At 49.0% G+C, this 14231-nt stretch overlaps 1 protein-coding gene across 3 annotated transcripts in view; it reads right to left on the bottom strand.

The window, feature by feature from the left end:
* The window catches only part of TTC7A (tetratricopeptide repeat domain 7A), a 120009-nt gene that overhangs the window by 87295 nt on the left and 18483 nt on the right, over positions 1-14231 (bottom strand). For 2 of the 3 annotated variants that reach the window (XM_003983963.6, XM_019827149.3), the window contains one exon: positions 1634-1764. In XM_003983963.6, the coding sequence (XP_003984012.3) occupies positions 1634-1764 (131 nt within the window). Of the gene's footprint in view, positions 1-1633; positions 1765-11968; positions 12031-14231 lie in introns of those variants that run through there. The other variant, XM_045054177.1, reaches the window with a different exon arrangement.

Genomic DNA, 14231 nt, shown 5'->3' with positions numbered 1-14231 from the left:
TGGGCTTCTGGATGAATGGGAGACCATCTTTTTCATGAAAGTTTTCTCCAAAACCACATGCATTTCCAATGTGAAGAGCTCCTAAAACACTGTTGTCTAGCAGTGATCCATGTGACCTCAGCAGAGGTCAACTCAGCCATGCCAGTCTCCAAGTGGACTTCTGCCAGGGAATGCACTCGAGTCCTGTTTTTGCTGAGTCCCCCAATAACTTTTCCTTTCCTCCTGAAACCCAATCAAGTAAAAGGACTCTAGGGTAGTGACACCCAACAGGGAGGCGATTTTGCCTTCCAGGGACATTTGGTATATCTGGAGACATCTTCAGCTGCCACAACTTGTATTTTATAATACACAAGGCTGCCCCACACAGCAAAGAATGATCTGGCCCTGATGTCAATAGTGCTGAGGGTTGAGAAATCCCACTCTGGGGGAATCGGCTTGGCCTGGACGACTCCTCCTACAAGGCCTGTCACAAAACAGGTGCTGGGTTGACATTTTGGCACTTGCCAAAGTAGGTAAGGTCAAATGTCTCTGGGCTCTGACTCTCAGCTCATAACCACCTCCTTCAGGATGCCAACCCAGGTCTACTCTGCCATATAGCACCCGCCTTCCAGCATCTACGAACCATCTACTGAACAGCATGCCTAGGTATCACCCCCGAATTCTCCCCTGCAAGTAACCGGAGCCACACTCCCAGGATTCCAGTCCTGCCAATGCCACTTAGTAACTGTCTGAACTCTGGGAAGTCATTTAACTCCTCCCTAAACCAGGGTTTCTTGCTTGGGAAATAGGAACAACAGGGCCTATCCCAGCCAATGGGTGTGAGGGTTAAATTCAAGAATGACTGTAAAGTACTCAGGAGTACTGCCTGACACAAGAGCAGTATCTTTGTTAAATATAGCTGTCTGCCGTCCTCCCATTAAACCAAGAGCCCCCCAGAAGGGAAGACCCGGGGTAACATCTGCTAACACCAGAACCACTGTCCTGCCAACAGTTTGACAGCCCCCCTCCCACCCCACCCCCCCATCCCCCCTGCAAGGGGGAGCTGGGAGAAGAGGACGCCTGACGACTTCCAGGCCCCGACTTGCCGGCACTGCTGGCCTCTGAAAGGCTGGGACAAAGGGCCCCAAGGCCTCCCCTCCCCGAGGGGATCTAGTAGGGAGCTTCCTGGCCACCTGAGGAGAGGGAAGGATGCCTAAGTGCAAGGACCAGCCAACACCTCTTCCAAAGGGACCGCGGTGAGCCAATGGTTGTATCTCTCTAAACCTCATCTGTTAGGGATAAGTACAACGTCTACCTCATACAGTTGCTGTGAGGATTACACAAGTTTACAGGTACAGATATAGGGCCATCACATTTGGTCGTCCAAGCTGAGCTCATCTGGGAGGCTCTGGGCTCCCACAAATGGTACGGACTCATTTAGTTATTAAATACATAAATAGAAGAGCATGGAGGCGAAGGGTCTCACTCTGACAGAAGAGGTATACTGTGATAAGCTTTCTGACCAATGAGGCAGAGTGGCGTCGCAGGGGCGGAGGGTGCCTTATCCTAGTACACACAAGGGTCACCCACAGGCTTAGTGGGGGGCTTGGCATGACAGGCGCTCAATAGAGGCAGCTATAAGCAGAGTGCTCACCTTCTCCAACTCCTGCAGGAACACCTGCGCAATCCAGGAGGCCCTCTCGAAGCAGGTGATCACTTCCTCCTCCCTCTCAGTCAGGCGGTGGCGGGAAGCAATGGAGTTGGGCAGGCGTTCTAGGGAGAGGCCTGCGGGAGGAAGACAGCACCTTAGACGTGCCCTGCCCCGGCCCCCCAACCCCAGGCCCTGCCCACAGACCCAGGGAGACCTAGGCTCAGGAGCAGCCAGTGAGGGGCAAGGTCCACAGTGGCAGGGAAGGAGGAGGCTAAAGCAGTGGTGGTGGTATTGGCGGTGGCTGGGGTCAAGCTGTGGGCTGACAGCGGGGACACCCAAGCCCCACACAGGGAACTGCACCGTGGCACCTTTCCTGCCTACCCTTCTAGGCCAGCTCCCGCAGGAACCATTCCTGACCCTCCCTCCAAGTTGCAGGAGTGCCCCCAGGCACTGGTTATTTATCTACACTGGTTATTTACGCCCAGCTCTTCTCTCCCCGCTTTAGCCGAAAGCTCCATGTGGGCAAAATGTGAGCTTTTCTGCACCACTGCAGTCCCTACTATCTGCACACAGCAGGCACCCAAGCTGGGCGGCACTTTACAGGCACCCTTCCACGGAACCAGTTTCTACCTCACCTAAGTTATTTGTGCATAGGTCAGTCTGCCTGAAGTGGACAGCGGCTGCCTCTGCCCTCCAGGCAGCCACTGCCTGTTCTCTGGTCCCAGAGCCTCGCTTTCCCCGTGAACACCCCTCCTGCAGCTGCAGAGCATGAGGCCCCCACTCCATCTCCCGGGCAGACCCATCATCAGGACCACAGCGACTGGCTAAAGATGAGCCCTGGAACTTTTAACTTTTTCCACTGGGGCTGGGAAGCTGGGAGGAGGTCAGCCTGAAATGCTAGGGAAAGCCTGCCTGAAAATGAAGCTACACAAGGTGAATACAGTCAACATGATCAAGCTGTACATCTGCAAACGCTTGCAATGGTACGTTTTGTTATGGCTTTTTTTTTTAAACCACAATTACATTTTTTTAAATCAAATCACATCATGGCTCTAAAGCAAAAACAAACAAAACAAAAAACCCCAAAACGAAACCAAAATGAACCCCCCCCCAAAAAAAAGGTAAGAAGCCCAGAAGGGAGAGCACTGTTATGCTTATTAGCTGTTAAGCCATAAAGGAAAACAACTATATTTGCATTAGTTTTGGGTTTTTTTTAAGACAAGAAGACTGAATAAACTCTTAGTAATGGGGAGAAAAATCTACAGGGTAAAGATGAGTCAAGATAGAAGAGGGCAGATTCCTAATGACACCGTTTGAGTGCCCTGCCTGAATCTCTACCCCCCGAAACTTCCCAGTATATGAGCCCATAATAACCCCACCCTTTTTAGGGTGAAGTCAGCTTAAAGTGTGTTTTGGTCACATGGGACTAACACACAGACCTGACTACAGAGTGCAGTCCTGGACTGTTGCTTCCTAATGGGCAGAATCCAGTCGCTCCCACCTTTGTGTCCCACACGGTACTTTACATGCAACAGGTGCTCAGGATGAACTTCCTGGAGGAGCTGTAGGAATAGAACCCCCAACTCTCTCCTGCCCTCCAGCTGATGACCATGCCCTCAACACTTCCCCACCCTTCCTCTTCCTCCCTCATTTTAGGCTTGACCTTTTTTTTTTTTTTTAAGTTTATTTATTCATTTTGAGAGCGAGAGAATGCCAAACAGGCTCTGCACCATCAGCGTGGAGACCGATTCAGGGCTTGATCTCACAAATTGTGAGATCATGACCCGACCTGAAGCCAAGAGTCGGACGCTTAACCAGCTGAGCCACCTAGGTGCCCCTGTGCTTTACTTCTTGAGGGGATGACCATATCAGCCACCTAACTGGCCTCCCTGCCTCATGTCTTGTTCTATTCCACCCTGCACACTGTTCCCAGGGTGATCCTTCTAGAATTCCACCACTTCAACCCTCCAGGGATCCCCAGGGCTACAAGGTATGGTCCAAACTCCTGGCACTCCATAACAGGGCCTCTAGGATTCCATCCCTGTCGCCTGCCCAGCCTTGGCTCTCACCATATGCCACAGGCTGAATGTTTGTGTCCTCTACCCCCCAAGTCATATGTTGAAAACCTAGTGCCCAAGGTGATTGTATTAGGAGGCAGAGGTCTTTGGGAGGTGATGAATGGGGTTAATAGCCTTATAAAAGAGACCCCAGAGATCCACCTCACCCCTTCTGCCACATGATCACACAGCAAGAAGTCAGCAGCCTGCAACCTGGAAGAGGGTCCTCACCATAATCTGACCATGCTGGTGCCCTAATCTCAGACTTCCAGCCTGCAGAGTCATGAGAAATAAACATCTGTCGTGTTGATGCCACCCAGTCTGTACTTTGTTACAGTAGCCCGAGCTAAGACACCACAACTGCTGCATCCACACCCAACCTCCTATTTCCAATGCTGACCTTGCTCAAGCCATTCCTCCTGCCTGGGATGCATACCCCTGCCAAATCTCCCAAGTCTGCCCAAAATTACCACTCACCTTCCGCCCTGCTGAGGGCTGCCCCCTCCTAATACACTCCAGTATAACCAACTGATCCCTCCTGGGGCCCCAGTCTATGCTTTACATACTCCTGCCCCACCATTTCTTATATTTATTTACTCACATGCATACCCAGCCAGACTGTAAACTTTGAAAGGCATCAACCTTATCACGTTTGCCTTTCTACAAACTGGCACATAGTAGGCATTTAACAAGCCCTGGCCAGCCAGCTGAAGAAATGGCAAGCCTGATCATGTCTGACAAAGTGCCCTGCAAATACAAGGTAAGGAATTACTGTTTTTCTTGGCTAGATCCCAACTCATATGGATTTAGTGACCTTGCCCTCTGCCAGGCTGGGGCGTGAACAGGTCCAAAGGTCGGGGTGACTCGGCCGGGGAGAAGGCAGGCACAGAACGTGGAGGCCCTTGCTCAACACAAATACTCAGTTACCGGGGTCACCGAGGGTCAACGTGCCTTCTGCCAAATGACTCATGACCAGGAGGGGAAGAGAGCACTAAACGGGATAGAGGAAGAGTGGGAGTCCTGGAGGAGACGCAGAAAGCAGGCAGAAGGCAGGTGCCACCGCTCACTGCTGGTGCCGGCCCTGCTTCCTCCTTCCCAGCTACGTACCCTGTCCACCCCACAGGAAGGTGGTTCAGAGGCCTGGCCTGGGAGACCAGCTGCAGATGGCAGGAGGGTGTAGCCACTCCAGAAGCCCTAGAGCGGATCTGTCTCGACATGGCCGCTCTGCGGCTCCCCTGAGACACATGCTGCTGGCTGGGTTCCTTCCTGTCCCACAGCTGGGCCCAGACCTGGGATGGATAATGCCAGCCGCTTGGCCTGCTCGGGCTGCCAGTCCCAAGCCTCCACTGGGCTGACCACTACAAAGCGGTGAAATTAGTAACATGTGTCTGTGGGGCCTCTGCTGTCCATTGCTTCATGTGTTCCCTCCACTCCCAGTAGAGGCCTCTCTGCCACGCTTCTCTGGGAATTCTAAGTCCTAGCCTCCTGGAAAACTCACAGCAAAACCACCTCCTCCCGGAGGCCGTCTTAGGCCTCCTGACCTCAGAACCAGTGGAACATTTTACCTGTATCTCTTTTGTGTATGTCTTTTTCCCACCCTGTAACCAGCCTCTCTGCCCGTGCTCTAGGCAGCCAGTGAGAGCATGGCCCGGTGTCTGGTGAGTGGATGGACACAGAGCTGCCTGCACACATTCACTTGCACGCTTTCTCCTGCTCTGTTTACAAAATGCTTCTTGCTGAATTCATAACCAAACTGGCATATATTTATACAATGGAACACCACACAGACCAACAAAAGGACAGACTCTTGATACATGTACAACCTGAATGAATCTCCAAGAAATTGGGTTGTGCAGCAGAAGCCAGATACCAAATAAGTACAATGCTATAGGATTTCAGTTACATGACATTCAAAAAAAAGGCAAAATTATAATCTGTATTAATAGAAACTAACCAGTTATTGGGAGTGGAGAGAGAACCAACTGGAAAAGGGCCTGCAGGAAACTTCTAGGGTAATGGCAATGTTGTCGTTACTGTGGTGTTGGTTATGTGGGTATTTACACTTGTCCAACTCACCAAATCATACACTTAAGATTGGTACACCTCACTGTATAAACATTTATAAAAAATAATGCATATAATGCCTTTTCCAAAGGAAGCAATTGTGACAGCAGAGAACTAAAAGATGGAGGTAGAAGAGCTATGGTCACTAAGGTGGTCCTCTGTGAAATAATTTCCAATATACATAAGACCAAAAAGCTTCCTGGAGCTTGGCAATGGCTTCTCCAAATGAGGGTGATAGTCCAGTCACCCAGTTCTGCCCATAAAAAGGGGCTTCTTGACCTTACCTTTTTTTTTTTTTTTTAAAGTTTCTTTATTTTGAGAGAAAGAGAGAGAGCGAGAGAGCGAGCAGAAGCAGGGGAGGCAGAGAGAGAGAGAGAGAGAGAGAGAATCCCACGTTGACTCCACATTCAGTGTGGAGACCAATGTGGGGCTCCATCTCATGAACCCTAAGATCATGACCTGAGCTGAAGTCAAGAATCAGATGTTTAACCAACTGAGCCGCCCAGGCGCCCTGGGGCTTCTTTATATTTGCTCTTTGACTCCCATGAAGGTCCATTTTCCTGTTCATAAACATCTGATCGAAACCCACTAGAGACTCCAGCCCTTGGGTCCCTTCACCCTCTGCCTGCCCCTTGAGCATTTCTGCACAAGTGGCCAAACCACAACACTAGATCCAAGATGAGACAGACGGGCTGCTCCTGAGCCTGGCCCCACAAGACCCCAGTGGTTGTCACACAGCCCTGTGAGCCGGAAGGAAGCCAGGGGCTGCCAGGAAGCCCAGGGGACCTCCTCTTGATTCCCACTGGCAAAGGTGCCTTTCTGTGAAAACACCCAGCTTTACAAGCCAAGGGAAGGTCCCTTTCAAGAAGAGTGCTTGCTTTTTCACTAAGTCCGAACTTTTGGTTTGGAGGCAAGCTGATCCGGGTTCAGCCCCAGGCTCAACACCCAGGCTGGTCTCTGCCTCCTCAGGCTGAGATGAGTCACCACATCCCAGGCAGGCGCCTTTCCAAGAAGCCCCGCCCTTGGAGCTCTGGGCCCTAGATGCAGAGGTGGAGAGCACAACGGTTTCCTCTGCAATGGAACTTTCCAGTTGGGTGGACTCCTACCTCCCTCCTACCCAGTTGGTCCAAGGGCATCTGGTACCCACAGAAGGCTAAGCCCCAAGTTAGGTACTCTGGGTTTGGGGACGGGAGAGGAAGAAATGCAAGTCATTGCTTCAGCCCTTAGGGAGGGAGCCTCAATGCCAGGTAGGGAAGAACCTTATAAATCACACTCAAACAGCAGGCGACTGCGGGAACGGAAAATGGTGCAGCCACTGTGGCAAACAGTCTGACAGTTCCTCAAAAAATTAAAAACAGAATTACCCTATGAACCTGCAACTCCACTTCTGGGTGTATACCCAAAAGAATTGAAAGGAGGGTCCCAAAGAGATATTTGTACACTCAAGTTCACAGCAGGATTAGTCACAATAGGCAAAATGTGGAAGCAACCCATGTGTTCTTTGACGGATGAATGGTTAAAGAAAATGTGAAATATGCATCCATTGGAATATTATTCAGCTGTAAAAAAGAAGGATATTCCTGGGGTGCCTGGGTGGCTCGGCTGGTTAAGCGTCTGACTTCGGCTCAGGTCATGATCTCACGGTTCGTGGGTTCGAGCCCCGTGTCGGTGTCTGTGCTGAAAGCTCAGAGCCTGGAGGCTGTTTCAGATTCTGTGTCTCCTTCTCTCTCTCTCTGCCTGCCCCCCCCACCCCCCCGTGCTCTATCTCCATCTCTCAAAAATAAATAAACGTTAAAAAATTAAAAAAAAAAAAGAAGGATATCCTGCCATATGTCACACAGATAAACCTTAAGGACATTATGCTAAGTAAAATAGGCCAGTCACAAAAAGACAAATAGTGTATGATTCTACTTCTTTGAGGAACCTAAAGTTGACAAATTCATAGACACAGAAAATAGAACAGCAGTTGCCAGAAGTTGCAGAGAAGGGCAAATGGGGAGACATTTGGTGGGTACAGAGTTGGGGTTTCCCAAGATAAAGAGTTCTGGAGACTGGTTGCACAACAATGTGAATATATGTAACACTCCTGTACTGTATGTACACTTGCAGATGATTAAGATAGTGAATTTTATATCATGTGTATTCGATCACAATGAAAAATAAAATCTTTAAAAGATAGTTAAGATGCTAAATGTAGATTATATATATTTTACCAATTTTTTAAAAATTTCTTTTTAATGTTTATTTATTTTTTAGGGAGAGAGGGAGAGAGAGAGAGACAGAGAGACAGAGAGTAGAGGGGTGGGGGCAGAGAGAGGAGACACAGAATCTGAAGGAGGCTCCAGGCTCTGAGCTGTCAGCACAGAGCCCAACACAGGGCTGAACTCACAGACCGCAAGATCACGACCTGAGCCAAAGTCAGGAGCTCAACCGACTGAGCCACCAGGAGCTCCTATATTTTACCAATTTTTTAACCTACAGTGTTATATTAGTTCCGGGTATACAATAGTGATTTAACACATCCACACATCGCTTGGTGCTCATCACGACAAATACACTCCTTAATCTTCATCACCATTTCACCCATTCCCTGTAACCATCAGTTTGCTCTCTATAGTTAAGAGTCTATTTTTTGGTTTGTCTCTCTCTGTTTTTTCCTTTGCTCATTCTTTATGTTTGTTTCTTAAATTCTACATATGAGTGAAATCATATGGTATTTGTCTTTCTTTGCTTTATTTCGCTTAGCATTATACTCTCTAGCTCCATCCATGTTGTTGCAAATAATGAGATTTCCTTTTTTATGGCTGAATAATATTCCATTGTGTATATCTACACCACATATCCTTTTCCATTCATGGACACTTGGGCTGTTTCTTTATCTTGGCTATTGGAAATAATGCTGCAATAAACACAGGGGTGCATGTATCCCTTTGAATTAGAGTTTCTGTATTTTCTGAGGAAATATCAAGTAGCATGATTACTGGATCATAGATTGGGTAGTTCTGTTTTTAACTTTTTGAGGAACCTCCATACTGTTTTCCACAGTGGCTGCACCAGTTTGCATTCCCACCAACAGTGAAAAAGGGTTCCCCTTTCTCCGCATCCTCACCAACACCTGTTGGTCCTTGTGTTGTTGAGTTTAGCTATTCTGACAGGTGTGAGGTGATACGTCATTATGGTTTTGATTTGCATATCCCTGATTATGAGTGATGTTGAGTATCTTTTCATGAGTCTGTACATTTTACCAATTTAAAAAAATGAAAAAAAAGGAAAGTGGACAACTTGACTCCATGCACCCGTCTCCAAAAAGTGGATCCACTAACTTTACTTCTAAGAATTTATCACTAAAAAATTAATGACATAAGCAAAAATTTAGTTTGAAAGATATCTACCATAGCACTATTTATAATGGCAAAAAGATGAAATTTAACCTAGAGGTCCAGTAACAGGAGACAAGCTTGCTAAACTGCAATAGATTCTAACAATGTGATGCAGTTAAGCTTTAAACAGTGATGTAGATATGTAGTGGGAAATGGCTCATAAAATACTCACTTTAGAAAAGAGATTATAAAGTATGATTGTATGAACTTATTTTTGTTCTTTAAAAAGCTACATATAAACCTATAGGAAAAAAGACCAGAAGGATACACCCCAAAATGTTTATAGAGATCTTAGTCTCCATTTCCTGAAACACAAAATGGGATTACCACCGATGCCCAACTCACGCGGGCTGTGAAATTGAAATTAGACGGTATTATATAGATTAGCATGCATGTTCTCAGAGAATGTTAAGTGAGGCTCACAGTGATCTCTCTGGAAGGGATCTGGTCCTTCCCTAGAATGACAGATGAAACCTCTAATTCAAGAAGAGATTCCTTCCAACACCCCTCAGTTAAAAGCGCCAGAGTCCAAACTAGATCCAGGTCTTCTGGCTTCAATACTGTCTGCTGTCTCGGCCCAGACTCCTTATGTATGTCTCCCCCTACCTGCCATGCCCCCAAGGGTTCCCAAACCTCAGGCTTCTGGCCAGCCCCTGGTGGCTGCAGTGAAGCTGTCCACTCTGCAAGGGGATGGGCCCCTCAAATGCACCCCTCACAGCCTTGCCTGCACTCCACACCCCCAGCCCAGGAAAGAACTCAGTGAAGGCCAGGTACACACACAATGAACACACCCAGCCTCCTTCCAAGATGCCCCAACAGCACTCCTCTCCCTCTGGAAGCCCGGACTGTGGACTGCAGTCTAGGGACAGAGCAGCGGTACTGACAGTGCTGACCTGCTTCCCCACAGGGCAAGCGACCCATGCCCCTTTGAGAAGGAAGCCAAAATCAATAGCTAATTCCTGCCATACCAGGACTTAAAAAAAAACAAAAACAAAAAAACCCCAAAACCAAATATGCCACCATGTCCTGCCCTAGGAGAAGCTTGGTGTTTTTATTTTCAAATTCTAATAAGCCACAAGTTCCCAGGTGAGAGCAGAATAGCCTGGGGTTGCAGTGACCAAAAGAGGACAGGAGAAAAAAAAAAAGAAAGAAAGAAAAGAAAAAAGAAAACAAACACTCAAGAAGTGAGAAGAGAATTTGCAGATCATAATTCTCATAGCTGCTAAGTGTTTTTTTTTGTTTGTTTGTTTGTTTACATTTTTACTTTCCACAGCCTGTTCACCACTTAGCACCTAGCTGGAGTATTTTGGGAGAACTGGGGCCATTTTTCTCCATAGCCAGGCCAATCTTCTACTGGTCAGCCTGTGAGCAAGCCTGTCCAGAGCATGGACTGTGGCCTCCCTGGTGCTGGGCTGCGAGCAAGAGGGGAAAAGGTCAGGACTCGTGGCTTTTCAGGGAAATGGGGGAGTCATCCCTCCCTCACACCTTACCACACTGAGCTAGTGCTGGAGAACTGGAAGTGACACAGGCCTGAGGGGAGAGGCAGCTGTTTGCCATGGAACTAGTCCTCTGAGAGGTGGACAGTGATGCCGTGGCTTGTGGGGCTGAACTGGGTAAGCTTGAGATATTGAAAGTGCAGGCCCTGAAGCTCCTGCATGCCCATCAAAGCATGGTGACCCAGGAATAAAGTTCTAGAACACCAGCAAGAAGACCCTCTGAGCTTTACTGCAAGGCTCTCATGCTCAGTCATTCCTGGCACCACCACTCCTTGCCCCCCACTAAACAAGTCACCTCCATTTCTCCTGGGGCTTCTCTTTGGACTTCTTTACCTGGAAGGCACCTCTTCTACTCCTCTGCAGATAATTCCTCCCTAAGTTCAGGTTCACCTCCAAGCTAACCAGGAAAAACTCCAAATAGCTCCATTCATTTTCCTCTCTCTGCAGCAGAGTGGTTCAATCCCCAAGTACTTTTGGGGTATCAGGGATGACCCCAAAAGCTGGAGTCAGAGAGAGCCAAATTCACATCCTGACATGGTCACTAGTGGTGTTACCCGAGGTGAGTCAGTTCTGCCTGAGCTCTGGGATTCTGCCCTCCATACCTTTCACCTACTGTGGTTAACAGCACACTGATTTTCCTTTGAGGAACCATTCCTCCAACTCAGTCCACCAGATTCAGGTGGAAATCACACCCTTGGCACCAACCCAGAGGTTTGATGCTGGTCACTGTAACTGATTCCAGGGTAGGCACGAGATGGAGTCAGGTCAATGAGGCACTCTCTCCTCCTGAGGCTGTAAGTGCTATGCACAGAACCACGTAAACCTGGAGGTGCTAAGACATCAACACATGGAGCCCCTAGATCCAGCTATGCTTGATGCCACCTACCTCCAATGACTTTCTAGTTACATGGGGTCATACGTTTCCAGTGCCTCCCTCCTTTTTGTTGTTGCTTTTCCAGCTAGTTGGAGTTACATTTTTGTCATTACAACCCTAAGCCTGGTTATATGGAAACTGATCCCCAGAAGCATGATGATGTCAGAGGGCACAATTTCTGAAATGCAAGCCTGGCTGACTTAAGGTCAGATATGAGAGTGAGGACTGACCATCTCACAATTAAGAAACTGGAATTCTAGATACATAGCAGCAGTAGTGCCCATTGAAATGCAGCCTATTTTGTCTTGAGGTGAAGGCTGGAGCTTTAGGGCATCTGGTAGAAACATTTCAGGATATTGGCCTATGTTGGATACTTCTTAGGGTCCACAGCGAGGTCTACAAAAAGGGCAAGCTTTACTCCTGGCAATCCCTCTGGACGATGCAGCTTTGCCAGGGGCCCTTTTTACCTGCGGACAACAATCCAAGGTGGCCAACAGTCAAGTCTGATAAGCAGGGTTGGAAATTTTCTGCTCCTGGAGATAGGGAGACCAGACCGTATCAAGAGCTAAGGCTGTGGCCTGGGAAAGGCCTGATCCACCCCCACCCCCCACCCCCAGGATCTCACAAGGATCCTGTGCTGTGGCTCTCATGTGCTGCTACAGAGCCAGATGCAGCTTGAGGGCAAGAGGTGTGAGCACCCCTCAGCCCAGCCTATCGCTTACCCATTAAACTGAGGGCTGGGGGCTGAGAGGGGCCCTGAGGCCTATGCAGAGACAGAAACCACTGGGCCTGGCTCTAGAGCCAAGGGCTCTGTCTGAGTCAACAAAATCTCTGGCTCTAGGTTCTTACCCGTGGAGATGATCTGATGCCAAATGTCCAAAGGCTTATTACTAGGTTGCTCTAGAGAGCCTTTGAGCCAGACAGATCCCAACCCTGGCAAAAACAAAGCCTCAGACCGCTCAACATGTAAGGCGATCCCAGGTGTGTGACCCCCATTTGGAAGTGGGCTGCTAAGGAGCTGCAGCCCCAGAGGGGACTTTGCAAATGCCCTTCTCAGGTGTCAAGGCAGAGAACAGAACTGGGGGTAGCCACATGGCTGGGGCACCCAGGCCAGGCAGGAAGTCCAATGTCCTGCCCCCAATAGGCTGCAGAAATAAGCTACAGACTAGCCACCTCTGGAGTAATTTCCATTTCCTGATTTTTCCAAACCATAAACTCCACTAATGCTGTGGCCTGTTGAGTCAGGGACTGGACAGGAAAGAGAGGCACCAGGTAGCTTGTGACTCATCGGTCTTGCCATAGTTACTACCTGCTTAGCTCCTCCTCCAGAGAAGCTGCTTCTCCCAGAGCCACATCACACCAGAAGCAGGCTTTGCTCAACTGACTGCCACTCCCTCAAGGGAAGGGAGCCCTACTGTTCATCTTGGCAACCCTGGCAGGTACTGGCAAATTTTACTTTTTCCTGTAAGACATAGAGCCAAGGACCTTGAGGGGTATAATGGCCTGGGGCCAGATGCCTGGCAGGAGGAACATACTGACTTCTAACCGGGGAGACTCGGTCAAGGTCCAAATGAGCTTGAAGGAGAAAAAGAATGCCATAGGCTGCAGTTATACACAAGGGAAGCCTCCTGGTGGAAGATACACCTGAACTGCACCTAAAGGGAGTGTTAGGGCTATCTCTGTGTGTACAAAAGGGGCATGCTGGGCAAGAGCAGTGGCTCAAGAAAAGGTAAAGGGACAAAACTCTGCACACCATGTTGGACACCAGGTGGAGACCTCATTCAGCTGGAATGTGAGTGGCTCCAGGAAGGGAGAAGAGGCAGAGAAGACTGGGGTTGCAGAAGGAATGACCACCTGTCCCCCCAGGGCTTCAAGTTCAGCAGAAAGACAGGGCTGGGAGCCATGAGCAGGCAGAATCAAATGAGCAGGCTCTGCCTAGGGCTTCGTGAGGGTGGGCAGCACTGCAGACTGGCCCTCTGAGAAGGGCCTCGAAACCAAATTATTCTACATTTAAAAAACATTTTTTTTAAGTTTACTTGTTTATTTTGAGGGAGAGGGTGTGCACATGCATGCTTGCGTGCAAGTGGGGGAGGGGCAGAGTGCGACAGGGAGAGACAGGGTTTGATCCTACGACAGTGAGATTGTGACCCGAGCCAGTATCACGAGTCGGACACTTAACTGACTGAGCCATCCAGGTACCCCTGGACTGTTTTTTTAATACAAAGTAAATGGAAGATGTTCCCTTGAAACAAACCAAGATGGTGGTGGGGCAATGCCACCAAAAATAGATGTCTACCATCTGTACCTGGAATGGGCTGGGAACATTTCCTTTCCCAGGGCTTTCCCCTGGTCTGACATGCTTGGTCAGGGGATGGTGGGCTGGCAGAAGTCACACTGGAGCCACTGCAAGGCCTAAGGAACAGAGTGGTAGAGGGGCAGACTTCTCACTCTGGGCCAAGGTAACCAATGTTGACATATAAAAGGAAGTTTTCTGAACAATCTGCCTACCAACACCACTGCCCTGGGTTGCTTCCACACTAAGCAGACCCATGGGACAGTGATACAGGGCTTCACTGGTGGCTGCAGCTCCTAGCCAACCCAGGGCTGATGGAGGCCAGGAGAGGTAGAAGCCCCCCGTCTGCCCAAGGCCCAGTTAGGCCCCCCGTGGACTACTCTCAGGAACAGAACAACAGTGTGCCCACAGGCATCGTTCCTCCTGGCTGGCCCCTG

The sequence above is a fragment of the Felis catus genome, chromosome A3 (assembly GCF_018350175.1).
Source record: "Felis catus isolate Fca126 chromosome A3, F.catus_Fca126_mat1.0, whole genome shotgun sequence".
NCBI classification, from domain to species: domain Eukaryota; kingdom Metazoa; phylum Chordata; class Mammalia; order Carnivora; family Felidae; genus Felis; species Felis catus.
The sequence above is the reverse complement of the archived record's forward strand: the minus strand, read 5'-3'. Positions and strand labels throughout refer to the sequence as shown.